Source organism: Mytilus trossulus, chromosome 9 (genome assembly GCF_036588685.1).
Source record: "Mytilus trossulus isolate FHL-02 chromosome 9, PNRI_Mtr1.1.1.hap1, whole genome shotgun sequence".
Taxonomy (NCBI): Eukaryota; Metazoa; Mollusca; class Bivalvia; order Mytilida; family Mytilidae; genus Mytilus; species Mytilus trossulus.
The window spans coordinates 9,912,535-9,930,810 of NC_086381.1; the positions used below are offsets into that span (position 1 = coordinate 9,912,535).

An 18,276-nucleotide genomic window follows, 5' to 3' on the forward strand; every position below is an offset into this window, starting at 1 on the left:
CAAAATTTTGGGATTCTATTTTTATAATAAGACTTCTCCCAAATGCTATTATTTCATGACATCTATATAATTGATACTGGAAAATAGTTATCTATCTATAAGAACTATACATCATTGTGATTTGATAAAATAAAAATAAAATGCAAATTTTTATTATTGGTTTTATTATTGTTTGTCTCATCCAGTCACATCATTCACACTAATTAAAACCACACAATAATTCTGAACTTACAGTTACTTAAATTTTAAATATTAGTGATCGAAGTGAATTAATCTGTATATATGTGAAGAAAAAAGGAAGTATGGATAATCATTACACTTTCTGCTTTCACCTTAGAACTGAGCGATAACAACTGTTGTTTCTAAGTTATATATTATCAGATGTGTTTAAATTAGCTGATCTTAGCTATGCTAGAAACATGACTTATGGCTATCTGATTTGGTTTTTAGATGAACAGCACCAAATCTAAACCTGAAAAACTGACCAAAAAACACTACATGGCAATTTATGAAAAGATTGGAATCAAAGTAAAAGAGGAAAAAAATGACAGATTTGTTGCTGATGATTTTTACAGACAAGACCAATGTAGAGAACTTGCAAATTTTGCAAATGTAATTATCTGTTCTATGTTATCTGGCCATAAAGGATATTCGTGTAAGGCAAATCATAGAAACTTATGCCAGTTATAAGGATACTATAATCATATTTAATAATTTATTTTACTCATAAGTTTTGATTCCAATTGTAAAAATGATCAAGAGCAGTGAAGTCAAAACTATTTTTAACAAATTCAATCCAGTGAACAATTTGAAATACATAGAGAATTTACTTTAATTCAAATAAAGGAATTGTAAATATAATTAATGACTTAACAGCTCATAAGTCATGAATAGATAAAACTTTAAAAACATTTTTTTTTTTTGCATATATCTTTAAATCAGGTGATGACTTGTTTAATGATTTATGCATTTTGTGTGCATAGCATTAAATTAAAACTCATAATTTCATTTACTTAATGAAGAAAGAAAGTTAATAACATATATCAGACTTTATATCCACCAAGTACCAACAATACTAATCATTAGATTACAATAGAACCTTGTAATTCTAGTAAAATCAAAACAAAAAAGATAGTTTGTACCCCCCTGTAAGAAAACATTGTAATTTAATAAAACTTAAATTGAAATTAAAGTTAAATTCTGATGAACAATAACATTCAATTTTATTTTCTATTGTAGATATTGGAACCTAATTCAAATGGAGTTCGATTTTTGAATGTAGCTGAAGGTTTACAGGTATATGTTGTCTCTTTTAGCATTATCCTACCATTTCTCTAGAGATTTATTCTGACATTTTTGGTACAAGTTTTTAGATAATATTCTATCAACTCAATAATTAGAGATTTTAGTATTAAGATTCATTTAATGCCTTAATTTTTTTGTAGCCTTAAACCAATGCAGCGTGGCAGGCAAATTTGAAACACAGCTAATCACAACATTAGAACAAAAAAAACTTGTGGATTTTATTCAAAGTTTAATTTAAGAAAAGATGTTGAGATACAACTATTTTGACCATCAGAAGTTCATTACATTATTTTGGATGAAATGAGTCCTTTTCTTTATGAACTAGTTCTGATAGAAACAATTTCTGTTAATCATCTGCCTTGCTCAAATCAACCTTGAAATTTGCTTTAATAAATTCAACTTGCATTAAGCAAGGCATATAATTATTTGTGTTCTACCTATTTTTCTTCTTAACTTAAAAATCACTGCTTTTATAATCAAATTATGTTTGAGTTAGGATCCTTGATTACCTGTAAATTCCAATGATTATTTTTTCATAATGAAGATAATGTCAACTTGTTAAACTTATAATACATAGTTTTCATTAATGCTGCACATTGGTGGAATTTCACTGTGATCCTCTGTTTGGTAGGTCAAGCTATGCAAAGCTTACCTTTCAGTTTGATTAGAGATTTACATGTATTTATTGATTTGACCAACTAACACATATGTTAGACATAATTCCCAATAGTTTATCACTATTAAATGACAAATACTTACAACTTTGTGAAGCAAAAGCATTTTCAATAAAGATATAAACTGAATCAGAAAATAATAAAAAAAATCGTCATGATGACAAATCATCTATTGTGATTTTGTCCATAGATATTGCTACCTTGTTAGTTCAAATCAGATTTTCTTTTTTTCAACAGCGAATAAAGGAAAATACAGAATTGGAAATTTCGTTGAGATTGTTTTTAAGAGCCAGTGAGCTAGCACGTCATTTCAGTGCTCATTTTTATAACAAGACAAGTTTTTTTATAAAGAATGCTGCAATAGTCTGCGTAGACCCTGTAGCAGAAAATCAGTGTATGTATTAACAAAACAGAAAACTATATGTAGAATATCAACACTAAGTGCAAGGAGACATATATGTGTTATCAAATACTGTTGAAATTTTATAAAAATGGGGACTGATAATTTTCAGATTTTTCTGGATATTTAACAAACAAAAAATTCATTAATAATTATTTAATGAATGCGCTTAAGGGCCTTAATTGAAATATTTCAAAACAGTTGATTTCTATGTAAAGACAATTAGTTTGTACTGTGTCAAACTTCAAAATCTTTGCAGGGGTTTCACTTCATTTTGTTTGAAGGGGCCAATTAGAGATTTAAGCAGGCCCAAACCTAACAGGGGGGGTTTGGGGGGGCTTGCCCCCCCACGATTTTTTTAAAATTAGACGCAAAATCCTGCATTCTGGCGCATTCTGGGCATTAAATTATAGTTCTGAAAATGTCACTTTTACCACTAGCCCACCTCAAAATTTTAACAAAAAGGCTTTAAAACCTGCATACCTGGCATAAAACTATAGTTCTGAAAATGTCATTTCTACCACTTTCCCCACCATCAAAGATTAAAAAAAAAAAAAAACACAAAATCCTGAATTCTGGGCATGGCAGAAAATTATAATTGTTCTAAAAATGTCACTTTTACAGTACCACTGTTAATGTAGGCAACCTAAAGTTTTTCTAAGTAAAAAAATTGAATTTAGATATCTAACATCACTAAGTCAGAAAGTATAATATTGAAATATTTTCATTTATATCACTTCACTAAGAGATTAATTATTAGAATGATTGATGGATACAATTCAATGACACTTATGTATAAAAACTTGTTATTCATGCCAAAATAGAGTTCACCAGCAACAATCGTCCTCAAAATCTGATCATCCTCAGAATAAAAAAATACTACATTGAGCATCATAATTTATTTCTGGCTATATAATAATTGTTGATAAAAGGTTACATGTAGTAGCAAAAACTCTGAACCTGAAAAGAGGTTAATTTTATTTAAATAGGGACATGGGACAATAAGAAAATTATGGTGCTATTTACATTTAAAACCAGATACTTGTCCTACCTTTGGGGACCCCTAAAAAAATTTGGACAGCACTTCCCCTGCACGCAGCAGTTTTAAATATCCCCCTTCCCATTATCCCGGTGGTATGAAAAGATGTGTTAAGAAAGAAAAAGAAGAAGTGCTGGCCAGGCTCATTTATAAGAAAACATGAGCTTCCACTTCTTCTAAATTTCGTTTGATAGCTTTTAAAAGGGTTACATACCTCACAACTGAAAGTATTATCACCAGAAATATATCTATGATTTGGAACGGGACCAGAAGTTCTGCCAAAGCAATTTTTCATCGATGTACCCTGCCCCCTTTTCGGATGCTTTGTAGTTGCCGGCAGATCGACGGGGTCCGTTGTAGATCACCTAAACAGTAAAACTATGTATGTATGTACGTAGATCCCTCCGTTTACGGAACACCCCATGAGAGCTGCGAGGGTACAGTGGAATCCGTGTACATTACTATTCATTCAATCATAACAACGATAAGCACGTGTGTCAAACAGGAAGTCTGAAATAACAGCCAATGAAAATCGTCGTTGCAACCGCATGTCGGTTTAAAATATAAACACAAATCTTCGAACTCCGTCGTCATGATTTTAATATAAAAAGATCTGATAAAAAAAATCGGACTTTTTTTTTTTTTTTTTTTAAGGCCAACTGAACCGGCCAGAAATTGATTTGAACAGTTCAAAATGGCCGGCGGCCGGTTCTTAATGAAAACACTGAACAGTCTACAACAATAATATGTGCAGTTAATTTTTTTTCTTTCATTAAAGAATACTTATATCAATGAAAATATTGGCTATACAAACAGCGGTACACTACTGATCAATTGATGGTCTTTCTAGTCCCTTTCATATTAAATTTTAGGGCTTTTGTTTGGATTGGGACATATTAATTATGAATGTAAGGTAGAACATTCTTTTATTGAATTTTTACTTTCTGAGATATAATTTTCTGCAAAGATCTCCATTTATTTGTATTTTCTTTTTCTGAATTGTCTGTGATGGACATGTTAAACAGATTAGAATTAATTTCACTGTGTTACATAAACATTTATAACCAAAAGTAATGTAAATCAGTACACATATGTATATATGGTTTTTAAATTTATTTCAGATTCAGAAACTTGTATACCACAGGAAGATGGGAGTTGCTTAACAGAGGATGAAATTGATGATAAGGAACTTCTAAATGATCAATTTGTGTAAGTTAAATATGTATCGACCTTTCATGTTTTTATGCGATGCCAGAGTAACATTTTCACAAAGGGAATAGCAACAATTTGGAATGGGAAATATATGTTTTATAGTCTGTTTGTTAAGAAAAGTATAATCCACACTTCCTGAAAATGTATTCTTCTTTGATACTAATACCAGACAAACTACCCATTAAGACTTTGACTCCTGAAACTGGGTTTTTTTCAGAGTGAAATAGTGTTTTACAAAGTTTTTATGTCAGTCCTTGCAAGACTAGCTTTATAACAAGCTGAAATTAACCATACTTCTTAATTAAAGTTTTGTGCCTGTCCTATTCATCAGTTTGTAGCTGCTAATATCCTGTGGTCATGTCAATTGTGATGGCATAGTAAAATTTCCAACAAGTGAATAAAAACAGGATTTAATATTTGGAATAAGATATACGTCTTTCATAGTCAATTTGTTAAGGGAACAATAATCCACACAATACCTCAATATCCCTTCCTTCTTTTGTACTGATACGGGACAAACTGACCATTCAGAGTTTGATACCTGAATGACATTTGTCAACACTGTGCATTCAAGACGTTCTTTTAATTTTAAAGTGAAGCGATGTTCTACATAGTTTTCATGTCAGTTCTTGCAAGACTATCTGTATCACTATCAAATGTAGCAGGATATGTTTAAGATAATTTAACATGTTCAAATTGACCGTACTTTGAAATTAAGGCTGTTTTGGTTCTGTACCTTTTATCAATTTGTAGCTGTTAATACCCTGTGGCCATGTCCAATGATGACATACATTCATTTTACAAGGTATATCTAAGTAAAATGCCATGTTGGTTTTGAAATTAGTATTTTATTGTCAAATTGTATCACCCCTGAATTTACTAGGACATTTCCATTTTCCAAAAGACAATTTAGATTGTTAAAATTGACCTTACCTGCTAAATAAGGCTTATTTTGTGTCATGTCCAAATGTATCTGAAAAAAATCATTGTTAGAATTGGAAATGCATCTTTTATAGTTAATTTGTTAAGAATACGATAATCCACACATTGTATCAAGCTGTCATCCTTCTTCTATACTGATAATGGACTAAACAGCCCTTTCAAATTGTGAAATCTGAATGACATCTACCACCAATATATATTCAAGATGTTCTTTTTTTAAGTTATGTTGTGTTCTACAATTATTTTGATTAATTTGTTTAGCATCCCCTGTTTTTTACTTTTTTTTTGCATCACATTTTTTTTTAACAAACTGATTTACACTTCTTCTATATCTGTGACTAGCATATGACATTATTAAATTACTAGTGAATGTGAGCTACTGAATTATCTTTTTGGAGCACCTGAGATCACCCCAAGTTTTTCATGTGGTCCATGACTCTACTTTTGTATGTTGTGTTATGTGTACTCTATTTTGTCTGTTGATCTTTTTATTTTTTAGCTATGACATTTTCAGTTTATTTTTGACTTATGAGTTTGAATGTCCCTCTGGTATCTTTGGCCTCTATATTTTTGTTCTTCCTATTTCCAAGTCCATCTTGTCTTCTACTTCTGCTTTTAATGTTCCTCCTGCATTGATACCATTTAAAACAAATATATTGTAGTTCTGTGTCATTATAATATAGATTGAAATAGAATTGGCTGAATCTTTGTATAATTGAGATAGGTCATGATTGAATTGTACCACTTGATACACAACATGTTTATCTAGTCAACAGTATTTCTAGTTACTTGGTTAGAATTGCATGTGATGACAGTTTCTAGTATGTAAAACTATATGGATCTATGATCAAGGAAATTTAAAAATCACTGTCTTAAAGCTGTTGTAAATTTTGAATAGGTTCTTAATCTCCTGTATCTTTTATTAAATGTATAAAATTACCTACAACAATGATTATGAAGAATTGACTTGTAAAAAACAGATATGTAATTTTTATTGGAAATTATGATAATGTTGTTGGTGTTTGTTCCTCACCATCTATTTATAGCATGTCAGCAATATTTAAGATATGGATGTATAAATACTTATGTCATAAGATATTGACTTGATTTATACAAACCATGGTTGAGATTAAGGTTTAATGTAGAGGTCAATTCCCCTGTAATCCTCATGACAGGACAACATTATTGGTATTGAGTCATACTAAAATGTGGCCATTGACATGATTTTTTACATTTCAATGATCAGGTTAATTTTTAAAGCTGTTCCATAATAAGTATACATCCTAAGCATCAAAAAGAATGTAAGCCTGTCTGACATATGTTATATTTTTCTTGACCTTATTTTCAAGCTCTCCAGGTCAAGAAAAGTTAATAAGATTGTTCCTTTGTAACTTTGTCTGACATACCAACAAATTAAAGATTTGGATAGTTGTAAGAAAAAACAATTTCTCCTGACATTGTAAATTTTCTTGGCTACATTTTCATTGTTAAGTTTGCAAGATTAGGTGTGTTCCTCTGATAATATTGACAGGTCATTAATGTCTGACATTTTATTTGGTTGTACTCTGTATGTGTTGTTTTACTGCAGAAATAATGCATGTAGGTAAGAAATATACGAAACTATTATAAAAAGTACATGTGCATATAACAAATTTAATTGAATTTTAAAATAATTCAAATATTAAAGCATGCAGACATTTCAATTTACGTATGATGGTAACTCCATGTTTTGTATTTGCAGCTTGATATCATACCTGACAAATGATGAAGAACCAGGGCATTTTAGTTTCCTAAACAGAAGACATAAGAAAGAGGTAACACGTATAATCATGTACATTGCTATTGAAAATGGTACTTTGTTTAACTTGACAAATGAAATAAGGCAACAAATGTTAAGCAATATAAAAGTAAAACAAAACGTAAAAAAGAAAGTTGTAAATTTAGATGTTGAATTGATTTTATTTTGGTTGTTTGGTTGTAAAGCACTGACAGAAAATTTATTGATTATAAACTAATTATAATTTACAGATGCCTGTTGTGTCAAAATGTGGACGAGTTGTTGGTTTTAGATTATCTGACAGACACAGATCAGAGAGATCAGATTCACAGAGATGTTCCATGATTTTAACGTTTACATCTAACAGAAAGGATGATAGTCCAGCTCATAGGGAAGCTTCATTATATCTTTTGGATTTAGAGAAAAGTCGTCTTGAAGTCAAAGAAGTCAATAATACAGAAGACATGAAAAAGTTTTATGACAATGGTAAGATTTATAGTTTGTATAGTTTGAGAAACAGTTAAACAATACAATATTATTGAACTAGCAAGGTTCTTATTAGGGCAGGTATACCATTAACAGTTTGAACATATATTTGTTACACATAATACTTGTTTCCCCTGGAACATAAATGGAAAGTAGAAGTTCTTGGGAACAAACATAACATAATATTATTTCTACCTTCATAAAATATTGTCCTGGAACTAAAACATCATACTGTGGATTCATTATTATTCGTTGGATACCAATTTTCATGGCTTTCGTGGTTACAAGTGAACCACGAAATTAAATGTTCAACGAATAACAAAATTTCTATAGGCTTGTATGCAGACTTCGGCAAAACCAAGAAATTAGATATCCACGAACATGCAAGTTTTCCGTAATCCACGAAAATTGGTACCCACGAAAATAAATGAATCCACAGTATATAGTTTCATGATACTTGTTCCTATAAAGAGTGTCTTGTGGTTTTTTTTTACCCCTGATTCGTTTTCAAGTTCTGCAAATAGATTTTTGGATGGATTTTGAGTGACAGCAAATGCTACATATTTTATTGATATTGACCATACAGCATGTATATATTTTATGTTAACTCAAATTAAATAATATACTTTCTTTTTTAAAAGTGGTTGTAAGATCTTTACTGCATACCTGTCAACCTCTGAAAATGAAAAGTCAGGTCATGACCTGCATTGAGAAAAAAAATCTCAGGTCATAACGCGTACGACATTTTGCGGGCTCAATTGAAGAACAAAAATATGTTTACATATAATTTATATAGTCAATATGTATATAAAACAGTTAGAACATGTATACAAGTTTATTTCAGACTATTGTTATATTCCATAGTAGCAGACTTGGCATTCTTTAAAAGAACTGCACTTGGTTTCAGTTCATAGCAATGCAAATGTATATATATATTCATTTTACAAGAAAGAAGAGCACACAGTGTATCCTTATTAAGATCAGCCATAAACTCTGTAGCTATTTTCTTTACTAAAGAAAATGCCCTCTCACTGTCTGCATTGCTGTTTGGCAAAACCAGTAATGTTTTAGCAAGTTTTGACAAAACAAAAAATCTTGGCTTGTTAAGAAAAATGTCATGCAACTTGGACATTTCTCCCCAAAATGTACCAATGTCAGATTCAGGGGAAGTGCAAAGTGGAAGTTCATCTAATGGGGTCAACTGATAGTCACTGAACTCATCTTGTAGCTTGTTGAAAATATCGTTACGTAGCTCAGGTAAACAAGTCCTACATTTTGACTTTTGGTTACATTGAAAAAGACCGATAAAACCGAAGGTCGTATTACTTCTAAATACCGGAAACAATTCCGGTCAGAAATCCGGGTGAAACGGGTAATGTTAGAAATTCCCGGGACCCGCCGGGTAAAGAAAAACTCCCGGGTGAGAGGTGAAAATAAAGGGTGTCACCCGCAAAAAACGGGTGAGTTGACAGGTATGTTACTGTGTCATCGGCAATTAATTATGCAACCATTTTAACTGTTTTTTTGTTGTTGTAAGTTTAAAGTAATTGAAAAATCTTATTCTGAGATCTTTCTACCTTCAGTTTCTAGTTTGGACACTAAAGATCTTTTATTTTATGTAAGGGGCTGCACATGAAATCTCATTGACACTTGGAAGAGTTTAAGAGTAGTTAGTTGGTTATGGTTAAATATAAATAAAAGGAGATTTGCAGTATACAATCAATGTGGAGGCAACCAGACATTAAAAAACAAAAGATGAAAGACATTTAGAGATAGTGAACAGTATATGATCGTCAGAGTTTGATTACCTTTTTGTTTTTTCCACAATTAGGAGTAAGAATAGTGATGGGTGAAAAAGAGTTGAATAGTAACCAAAGATTTGCAGCAGATGGTTTGATAACTGAAGAACAGTGTGAAGCATTGATAAATATGAATCAGGTAAAATTGCACATTACCTGGTAAGAAATTGATTCATTACTCCAATTTTGTATTTTCATTTTTTATCTGTGGGGAGCCTCATATCATTAAAAAGTTTATACATGTGTAAATTTGTTTAATAATGTCACTAGTATAAATTCTGGCACAGTCAGTTTTTTTGAGTTTAGATGGAATTTTATTATCTGTAGACATTTTAGTGCATTTTAAAGGAATACAATTTTGAGACTGATAGACAATAGGTCAATGAAATTAACCATTCATTGAATTTAATGGGAAGACCAAATTACCAACCTGTATAGATGATTGTTGGCCTTTTATGATACTTTGTGTAAGACATAAACACAAATCTGTGGTGTCTTTAAAAAAAAATATACCATAAAAACTATAAATAGTGTTAAATATTTCTTCAGTTTATATAATCTTTCCTTACATAGAAAAATGAAATATCTTTATATATATATTTCTATATGAGACCTCTAAGTTCAGTATTTTTGTGATTTTACTTTTGAACTGTTATTTTGCAGGAAGGTGCCATCGGTGGAGATGGTTATGATCGTAGAAGATCACCCCATACCAGAAGTGAAACATTTGATGGTTTAACTATCAGTAGAGCAACAGAGGTAGTTATTTCAGTCTGCACTCATATTTCTTAATTTATTATTGACATTTTAATTTCTTTTTGCCAGCTTTTTTTTTACAACAGCAGCTTTTAGGCATGGCTTTGATTTTTTTAAGACAAAATTGTTGTTAAATTGAAATAAGAAAAAAAATATCTTTTAAATAGTTGTCAAAGGTACTAGGCTTATAATTTAATTTAACTTACGTTCAATTTGGTATTTAACTATCAGGCTTATGTCTGTGTATTTGATATGAGAGTTAGAAAATGTCATTAACCCATTTACATGTTTTTTTAAATTTCATTATATGTTAAAATATAGTTTCAGCTTGTTCATAAAATTAATTAGTTCAGTGAATTAATGTACTACCAGACTTATTATAACTTATAAAAATATCACTTTTCAATACAACAAATGAATACTTTCTTCTAAACAAATCATTAATAATCTGTTGAAATGACCAATGATATTTTGCAATGAGAATAAGTATTTATTTCAAAATATTTTTCTAGATGTTTAGCTTAATTTTATTCGAATTTACTTCATTTTCTTGAAGTGGTGAACAATGAATTTTAAAAGTGTCAAAAAGAACCTTAAATGATTTTTTTGTTACTTAGACATTTTTCAAGAATTTTATTTTGTACCAATAAAGTATTAAACTTTCTACAAAACGCTTTGACTATTCGTTTACCACAGAAATCATTTGAAGATGGCAGCAGCAAGAAAGCTAGAAATTTTTCCCCTCACACAAAAAATGAGCTATTTACTGGCCTAAATATCTGGCATACGATGGAGGTTTGTAAACAAAGTCCCTGTATCATCAAATACAATATGCATTAACAATTACCTAGAGCACTTAATCATAGATTGTATACGTCACTCTCACTGGGGGTAAAGGTGGAAAATCTCTTAAATATCTGTGTAAAATGTCTTTCACTTAGGATTTATTAACAAACTTTATGTGTTTACCTATTAACAGAATTATCACTATAAACGTACATTTCCTTCATCTTTTTCACAACTGTTTCCTGTTATATGTTTAACATGGGGAGGTACTGATGATAAATTCACTCAGTACATGTCTGTGTTCTGTTTGATTCGTAGTTAGTAATGGATTTTCTTGAAATTTTCTCATATGTTTATTCAATGAATATCGTTTAAAAAAAAGACCAGTTTCATATCTCCTTAAAGTATTTAGATTAATTTATCTTAAGTATTAATTGCTGAAAAGACAAAAATAAGGGATGGAGAATGTGTTATAAATGGCATTGGGAAAATAATTTAACCACCTGCACAATATATTGAATTGGTATTTATGGTCTAAATATGTATGAGAAATTTTTAAGTTATCCTTTTATGTATGATTGATAACGGTTTAAAAATATTAGTTTTATGCTTGTGTGTGTTTGATATTAAGAATTTGAAAAAGAAGTAATGTTAATGTGTGTTTTTTTGGTTTTTTTTAAAGTTGATGAATTGATTTCAGCATGACTTGCAATGCTCCTCAGGAATTTCATTTCAACATGTTTTGCTTGAATTCCTGCATTTTTTGCTTAAATTCCTGTTGATTATGATCTCATCGAATCATGAAAATAATCTGTAGATTAATCTACCTCCATTCTCTTGACTGATTGTTCAAAATAACATTAAACAATTGCTTCAACAAAGATAAGAAAATATTTTAATTTGTCTTGCCCTCTACTTAGGTGTGGTATTTGTAAATCCTGTGGAAACCTTGTAGACAGAATATTTTTTTGTTAATCTACAGATCTATACGAAAAAGTTTGGGAAATAAACAAACCGACTCCATTCTTAGTTGCCTGTTAGAACTTCTAAGTCAGATACTTCATCAATAGTTTTCATGTGTCAGAGATTCTAAGTCAGATTCTGCATCAATAGTTTTCATGTGTCAGAGATTCTAAGTCAGATACTTCATCAATAGTTTTCATGTGTCATATTTATATGCTTATCATCATTTGAAGGGTGCTACATCTCTTGAATCTTATCTGTTAAATTTATTCACAACTTTTATAGAATTTGTACAATTTAGAGCTCAACATATTTTGTAAACACAGTCCTGCCTATTGTTGAAAACTGTAACTTTTGTCAATGGGTTGCTGTCTTAATGTCGCTTACCCAGCATACATTTTTATGCCCCACCTAAGATAGAAGAGGGGCATTATGTTTTCTGGTCTGTGCGTCCCTACATCCATTCGTCCGTCTGTACGTCCATCCGTCCGTCCGTCTGTCCCGCTTCAGGTTAAAGTTTTTGGTCAAGGTAGTTTTTGATGAAGTTGAAGTCCAATCAACTTTAAACTTGGTACACATGTTCCTTATGATATGATCTTTCTCATTTTAATGCCAAATTAGAGATTTTACCCCAATTTCACGGTCCACTGAACATAGAAAATGATAGTGTGAGTGGGGCATTCGTGTACTGAGGACACATTTTTGTTATTCATCATCTACATAGCAGTATCATACGTTTACTTGTAATCGATGATGCAGATTAATACAAGTAAGCATTTAATACATGTGCATGTAGTTAAAAATCTGCCTCTGGTAGCAGAATAGTTTTGAATAGTTCTGATCTAGCAAACTATGAAAATATCAAATAAATGAATACAAAAATATGTGTTGATGAATGCTTAACAGTGAACTGTGTTTTAGATCAAATTTTAGTAACAATGTCTTAACTGCATGTGTACATTAGATGAAATATTTATATGTCATTGGATCTTAAATGTACTAAAGATTTTCAGATTTGGAATTTGTACCTGTTTTATTGAAAGCACACCAATTCTTCGAGTCTTTGAATATGTATTATCTGGGGGTTTTTTGTGAACAAAAATTGCAAAGATTGAGTGTGATGTCAATTTTCATTCGTTCTTTTGAAATGGAAGTTTGATTTTATAATGAGAGAAAAAAAAAGAAAAAAATCCATATGTTGTTTTTATAATTGATAAACTTAATACCAAAATACCCATTATACTAGTATGTAGTATTAATTACATAGTTGACACATAACACAAATTCTGCAACTGTCAACAATGTATCAAAACTTTTGCCAAAAAAATTAAGCTTATTAAAATGTTTGACTATAAGGAACTTTGCCTATGATTAATTACAGACTTTGTCATGTTTAGGGAAGATGTTGATTTTAGGCTTCATTATTTTGTAGTTGGTCCATGTTGGGGTAATAAGTAAAAAAGATGCCCAGCTGTTTCTGGATGCTAGTGACTATGGAAGACTTCTGGTTGAAAAGTATTTTAACTTGACACAACCATTACACTTTGATTATACACATCTAGTCTGTAGGACTGCTGTTGAAGGTATTTTTATGAAAACATTCATCATAGTGATTTTTTCAACTTTTCTAACCTATGAAGTGGAGCATTGAAAAATAAGTTATGCAACACAGCTTTAATCAGCAAACTATTTCATAATTTTACTAAGTTCCACATAAATATATTCACAAATATGTCCTAATTTGGATGAATTGTAGATCATAATATAAAATTGAGAATGGAAATGGGGAATGTATCAAAGAGACAACAACCCGACCATAGAAAAAACAATGGCAGAAGATCACCAACAGGTCTTCAATGTAACAAGAAATTCCCGCACCCGGAGGCGTCCTTCAGCTGGCCCCTAAACCGTTGGCTACCTAAGGGGGGCCGCTTCGGTCATGCTTCAGTGATTTTCTATATAAGCAACCAAATTTTTCCCAGAAAAAGGGGGGACCGGGGCCACCTGGGCCCTCCCCCTAAATCCGCCTCTGATAAGTATGATTTACATGTGTCTTATCAATTTTGCTATAATTCATCAAATGAAATATGTTTAAACTAAACCAAAGGTTCAGAATACTGTGAATTCATTAAATTTGGTTTTAGGAAAAAATAGCAATTTCATGGATATTCATTTCAGTGTTTTCATAAAGTCTGAAGCTTATCGAAAACTTGTACTTTGTTAAATATTTCAATTTGTGGTTTAGCTATCTCCATAAAATCTATAAAAAAAGTGTTTTATGAATAATAAATTATCTAAAGTTAAATGATGAATAACAGCTAGTAATTTGTGCTCCTTGTCCTGTTTTTAAATGAGATGAAACATCAAAGGTGGTATAAATTCCTGGTAGTGGTAAAGCATATATATATTTATACAACTGATCATTATCTGTATGAATTGCAGGTTCACAAGAAGATAGACAAGATCTAAGTCACCCTGTTCATGGAGACAATTGTGAACTTCAGCCAGATGGTTCCTGTATCAGAAGATTTCCATCATATGTACAGAGAGAGTACAGGTAGTTTATACCTCAGTTCATTGTTACTTATCTAAGTTGTGGACATTTTCAATTACATATTTGGGATAAAAAAAAACAAGTAAAAGATACCAAACTTGTAATTTTGACATCAGAATCATCAATGGACCTAAATTTAAACAGTTGAAGACATAAACAATTTGGAAGTTTAAGGGAGTTGGCTTCTCAGTTTCAAAATAATTAACTTTTCAAAAAACTAGTTTATATTGATAGGGGATTAATAAAGCGATCAAAAGAGCAAAAAAAAACATATAGGTCAATGTGCTTGTTTTCGAGATATTAGCCATTGAAATTTTGGCAATATTTTCTCTTGACTCTCCATAGCTTTATAATTGACAAATTTAACTTCTCAAAAACTATTTAAAAAAAAGTAATTAAAACTTTATGAGACTTTAACAGATGGCTTATTATTATGCATTTAAAAGATTTATAAAAAGAAAAATGGGGGTCAATAGGATAATTTTTTTGGGGGCATTTGAATGGATAAAACAAGAGGATTCCAAAAATCTGACAAAAATCCAAAACCATGACAAGCGAACTTCCTCAAAGAGAATTGAAACAGTTTAGATTCCATAAAGTTTTGAAAAATCTGCTTCTCTAAGCAATCATTAGACAATAGGATCCTTCCTTGGACAGAATTAGAGAACATAGAGGTTTGATCATCATGGTATCTTTACATACAGAGGACACTGCATGCTGCATAATGTTAGAAAATTTTCAGTCCAGTACAGTTACTTCTCTATGATATAGCTTCTGGGAAATAGCAACTTGTTTCTACCTGTGCAAATGGGTTGTTACCCAAACTTCAGAGTTTCTGAATATAGACAAGTGCAGAAATGCTCTAAAACAAATAATTCCCATGCCTTATTTGTTTCAGGACTTATGAAATAATTTACCCTGTGCAATACAATACTAAAAGTAAATTATTGAATCCAATCTTTTTTAGACATTCGATGAAGACTAATAACAAATTTGAAAAAAAAACAGAAAACAATAATTGTTATTCTATTCATGAGAATGCCTGATATTGAAAATGTTCCATTTTTTTTTTTTACCTTTAATGAACTTTACTTTTGATTAAATATAAATGGTTTTGTTATTTTTTTGCAGCTCAATTATGTATCTCAATGGTGATTTTGAAGGTGGAGAATTCTTCTTTGCTCATGGAAATAAATCAGCTCAGGTACTGTTAAAATATTTTGATATGTCAGAAATATGCATAAACAATAAGTCTTATTTCAAATAATTAAAGGGACCTTAATGGCATAGTGGTTTTAGAAGAAATGATTAAAGGGGACCTTGATGGTCTAGTGGTTTGAGAAGAAATGATTTAAAGGGGACCTTGATGGTCTAGTGGTCTAAGAAGTCGAACTACTGCATCACTAGCCTGTCAACTCCGAGGTTGTTAATTTGAATCCAGTTCATGGAAGGTGAACTTTTGACTCCAATCTTAGTGACTATGATTGTGAGTTTTGCTGTAGGTTGATGGTTCTCTCCGGTAACTAAAACTAACCCCCATGAAATAGCACAATAGTGGTTCTCTCTGGTAACTAAAACTAACCCCCATGAAATAGCACAATAGTGTTAAAAGTGGTTTTAAACATCAATCAATCAATCAATCAGTGGAACAATTAAATGTTCAGTATAAAGCATTCTCAATTGTTCAAGAAATACTATTTGTACACATCAGTTGATGTATAAAATCAGCCATTTTGACCCAATAGTTCCAACAATAATTTTATAGAAGTATTACTAATTATTTATAATCTTTTTTAACTTTTTTCAGGTGTACATTAAACCTAAATGTGGAAGGATTGTAGGTTTCAATTCTGCAGAGCTCCATGGTGTGAAGGCAGTTAAAAAGGGTAAACGCTGTGCCCTTGCTATGTGGTATACTATGGACTTAAACTTTAAAGAGCTAGCCAGAATAGAAGCTAAAAAGATGATTGACAAGGTACCAGAAGATGTTCACAGAAATCTAAAAACCAAATCTGAAGAAAGTTCTAAAGAAACAAATATTAAAAGTAATGAAAAAAGTGAAAATGAGGTTAACCAAAAAGATGGACAAGTTCTCAATGAAAAAGGACAAAATTTGACTGAAGATAAAATTAGTCCTAAAGAAGTAACAGCTATCCATGAAAAAGGACAAAATGAAGAACAGAAACTTCATGAAGAATTATGATGGTGAATCATGCCATATTTTAATATTTGGGTTTGTTTTTATATATGTAATCTCAGTCCTTTCATTGGACCTTGAGAAATGTCCACTGACTTGGTTAGTCCAGTTAAACTGGATGATACTGGTTGCAGCTCATAATTGAAATCATGCAAAATGAGCATTATATTGTGTTTCATGGTTTTAAACATTTGAACCAAGATCATCACTTTTGCATTTGACAGGAGATTTAATTGAAATTCATCCAATATTTATCCTAGATTTGTTTTAAATTTGATGAAAAATTTAATTTTTCTGAACTTTCTTTTATAGGATTTGAACTTGTCTCTTGATGCTAGTTTAACTATGTATTGATAGTAACAAGTTCAAATCTTTCACATATCCACAGTTATTTTTTTTTCAATTGTGATATAGGTTTATACTGATTAAAACATCTAGGTAGTTGCATAACTAGATATCAATCTGTATCTTTTCTGGACAGATGATGTCAGAGCATGTTTGCTTGCTCAGTAATGTTTATGGATATTTTAGTTAATGTGCTTTTGTGTATATTTGCTACAAATTACATGTATATTAGTCAAGAATAATAAATACTAAATATGTTAGCTTTATGTTTGCTGCAATTTTCATGTATAGCAATGTTCATGTATATAAGCCAAAAAGAATGAAATTAATTTAATTGACAATCATTCCTGTTTAAAATAAATCTTATGTTACAAAATCTGTTTATGGTGCTTAATTTGTGGGTATTCGATAAAAACAATCTTGTCAAAAGTTAAGCACAAGTTGACTTAAAATAGATATTTTTATTGTGTTCATACAACTCCTCATGAATGACTCAAGGCATAAAAAAAGTCACTGATTTTATATTGCATAAAACTGCATAGTACAAGCATAATGATGATTGCAGTATTAATAAGTTTAATGGTGGTGTCATGATTAGAATATGGTCTTGATATGGCATTGTTTAAGATTTTTTGTTGAATATTTTTTATGCGTTTAAGCTTGATTTAGGGGAAAACACCTGGTATAAATTTACTTAAACAAATAAATACTAGATGCACATAGTGTACATATGTAGCATCGCCAGACAACAACAAACTGATGATTTCTTATAATACCATTTTTATGCATAAATAACTCTTTAAAACATGGGAGTGCTTAACTTTTGATAGGCTGTGAACATATTTTTTGTACATATATTTGTTATGGAAATCCAATTATATTGAATCTCATTTTATTAAGTCATATTGACCTTATAAGTATTGTTTGCAGTATGCAGATTTGTATATTTCAAGGTAAGTTTTTGTAAATGTCAGATAGTCTTCCGCAGATATACAAGCTCAATATTTGTAAATGCTAAATTTTTTAGGATTACAAGAACAA

General features: G+C 30.7%; 1 protein-coding gene across 3 annotated transcripts in view; it reads left to right on the forward strand.

Moving 5' to 3' along the window:
- The window catches only part of LOC134685087 (prolyl 3-hydroxylase 1-like), a 38,071-nt gene extending 20,490 nt beyond the window's left edge, over positions 1-17,581 (forward strand). For 2 of the 3 annotated variants that reach the window (XM_063544501.1, XM_063544502.1), the window contains 13 exons: positions 451-612; positions 1,240-1,296; positions 2,217-2,373; positions 4,540-4,627; positions 7,314-7,386; positions 7,601-7,835; positions 9,667-9,773; positions 10,298-10,393; positions 11,087-11,185; positions 13,572-13,722; positions 14,582-14,696; positions 15,825-15,897; positions 16,501-17,581. In XM_063544501.1, coding sequence (XP_063400571.1) covers positions 451-612; positions 1,240-1,296; positions 2,217-2,373; positions 4,540-4,627; positions 7,314-7,386; positions 7,601-7,835; positions 9,667-9,773; positions 10,298-10,393; positions 11,087-11,185; positions 13,572-13,722; positions 14,582-14,696; positions 15,825-15,897; positions 16,501-16,896 — 1,809 coding nt within the window. In that variant the 3' untranslated portion in view covers positions 16,897-17,581. The remainder of the gene's footprint in view (positions 1-450; positions 613-1,239; positions 1,297-2,216; positions 2,374-4,539; positions 4,628-7,313; positions 7,387-7,600; positions 7,836-9,666; positions 9,774-10,297; positions 10,394-11,086; positions 11,186-13,571; positions 13,723-14,581; positions 14,697-15,824; positions 15,898-16,500) is intronic. The other variant, XM_063544503.1, reaches the window with a different exon arrangement.
- The last annotated feature ends 695 nt before the right edge of the window (positions 17,582-18,276 follow it).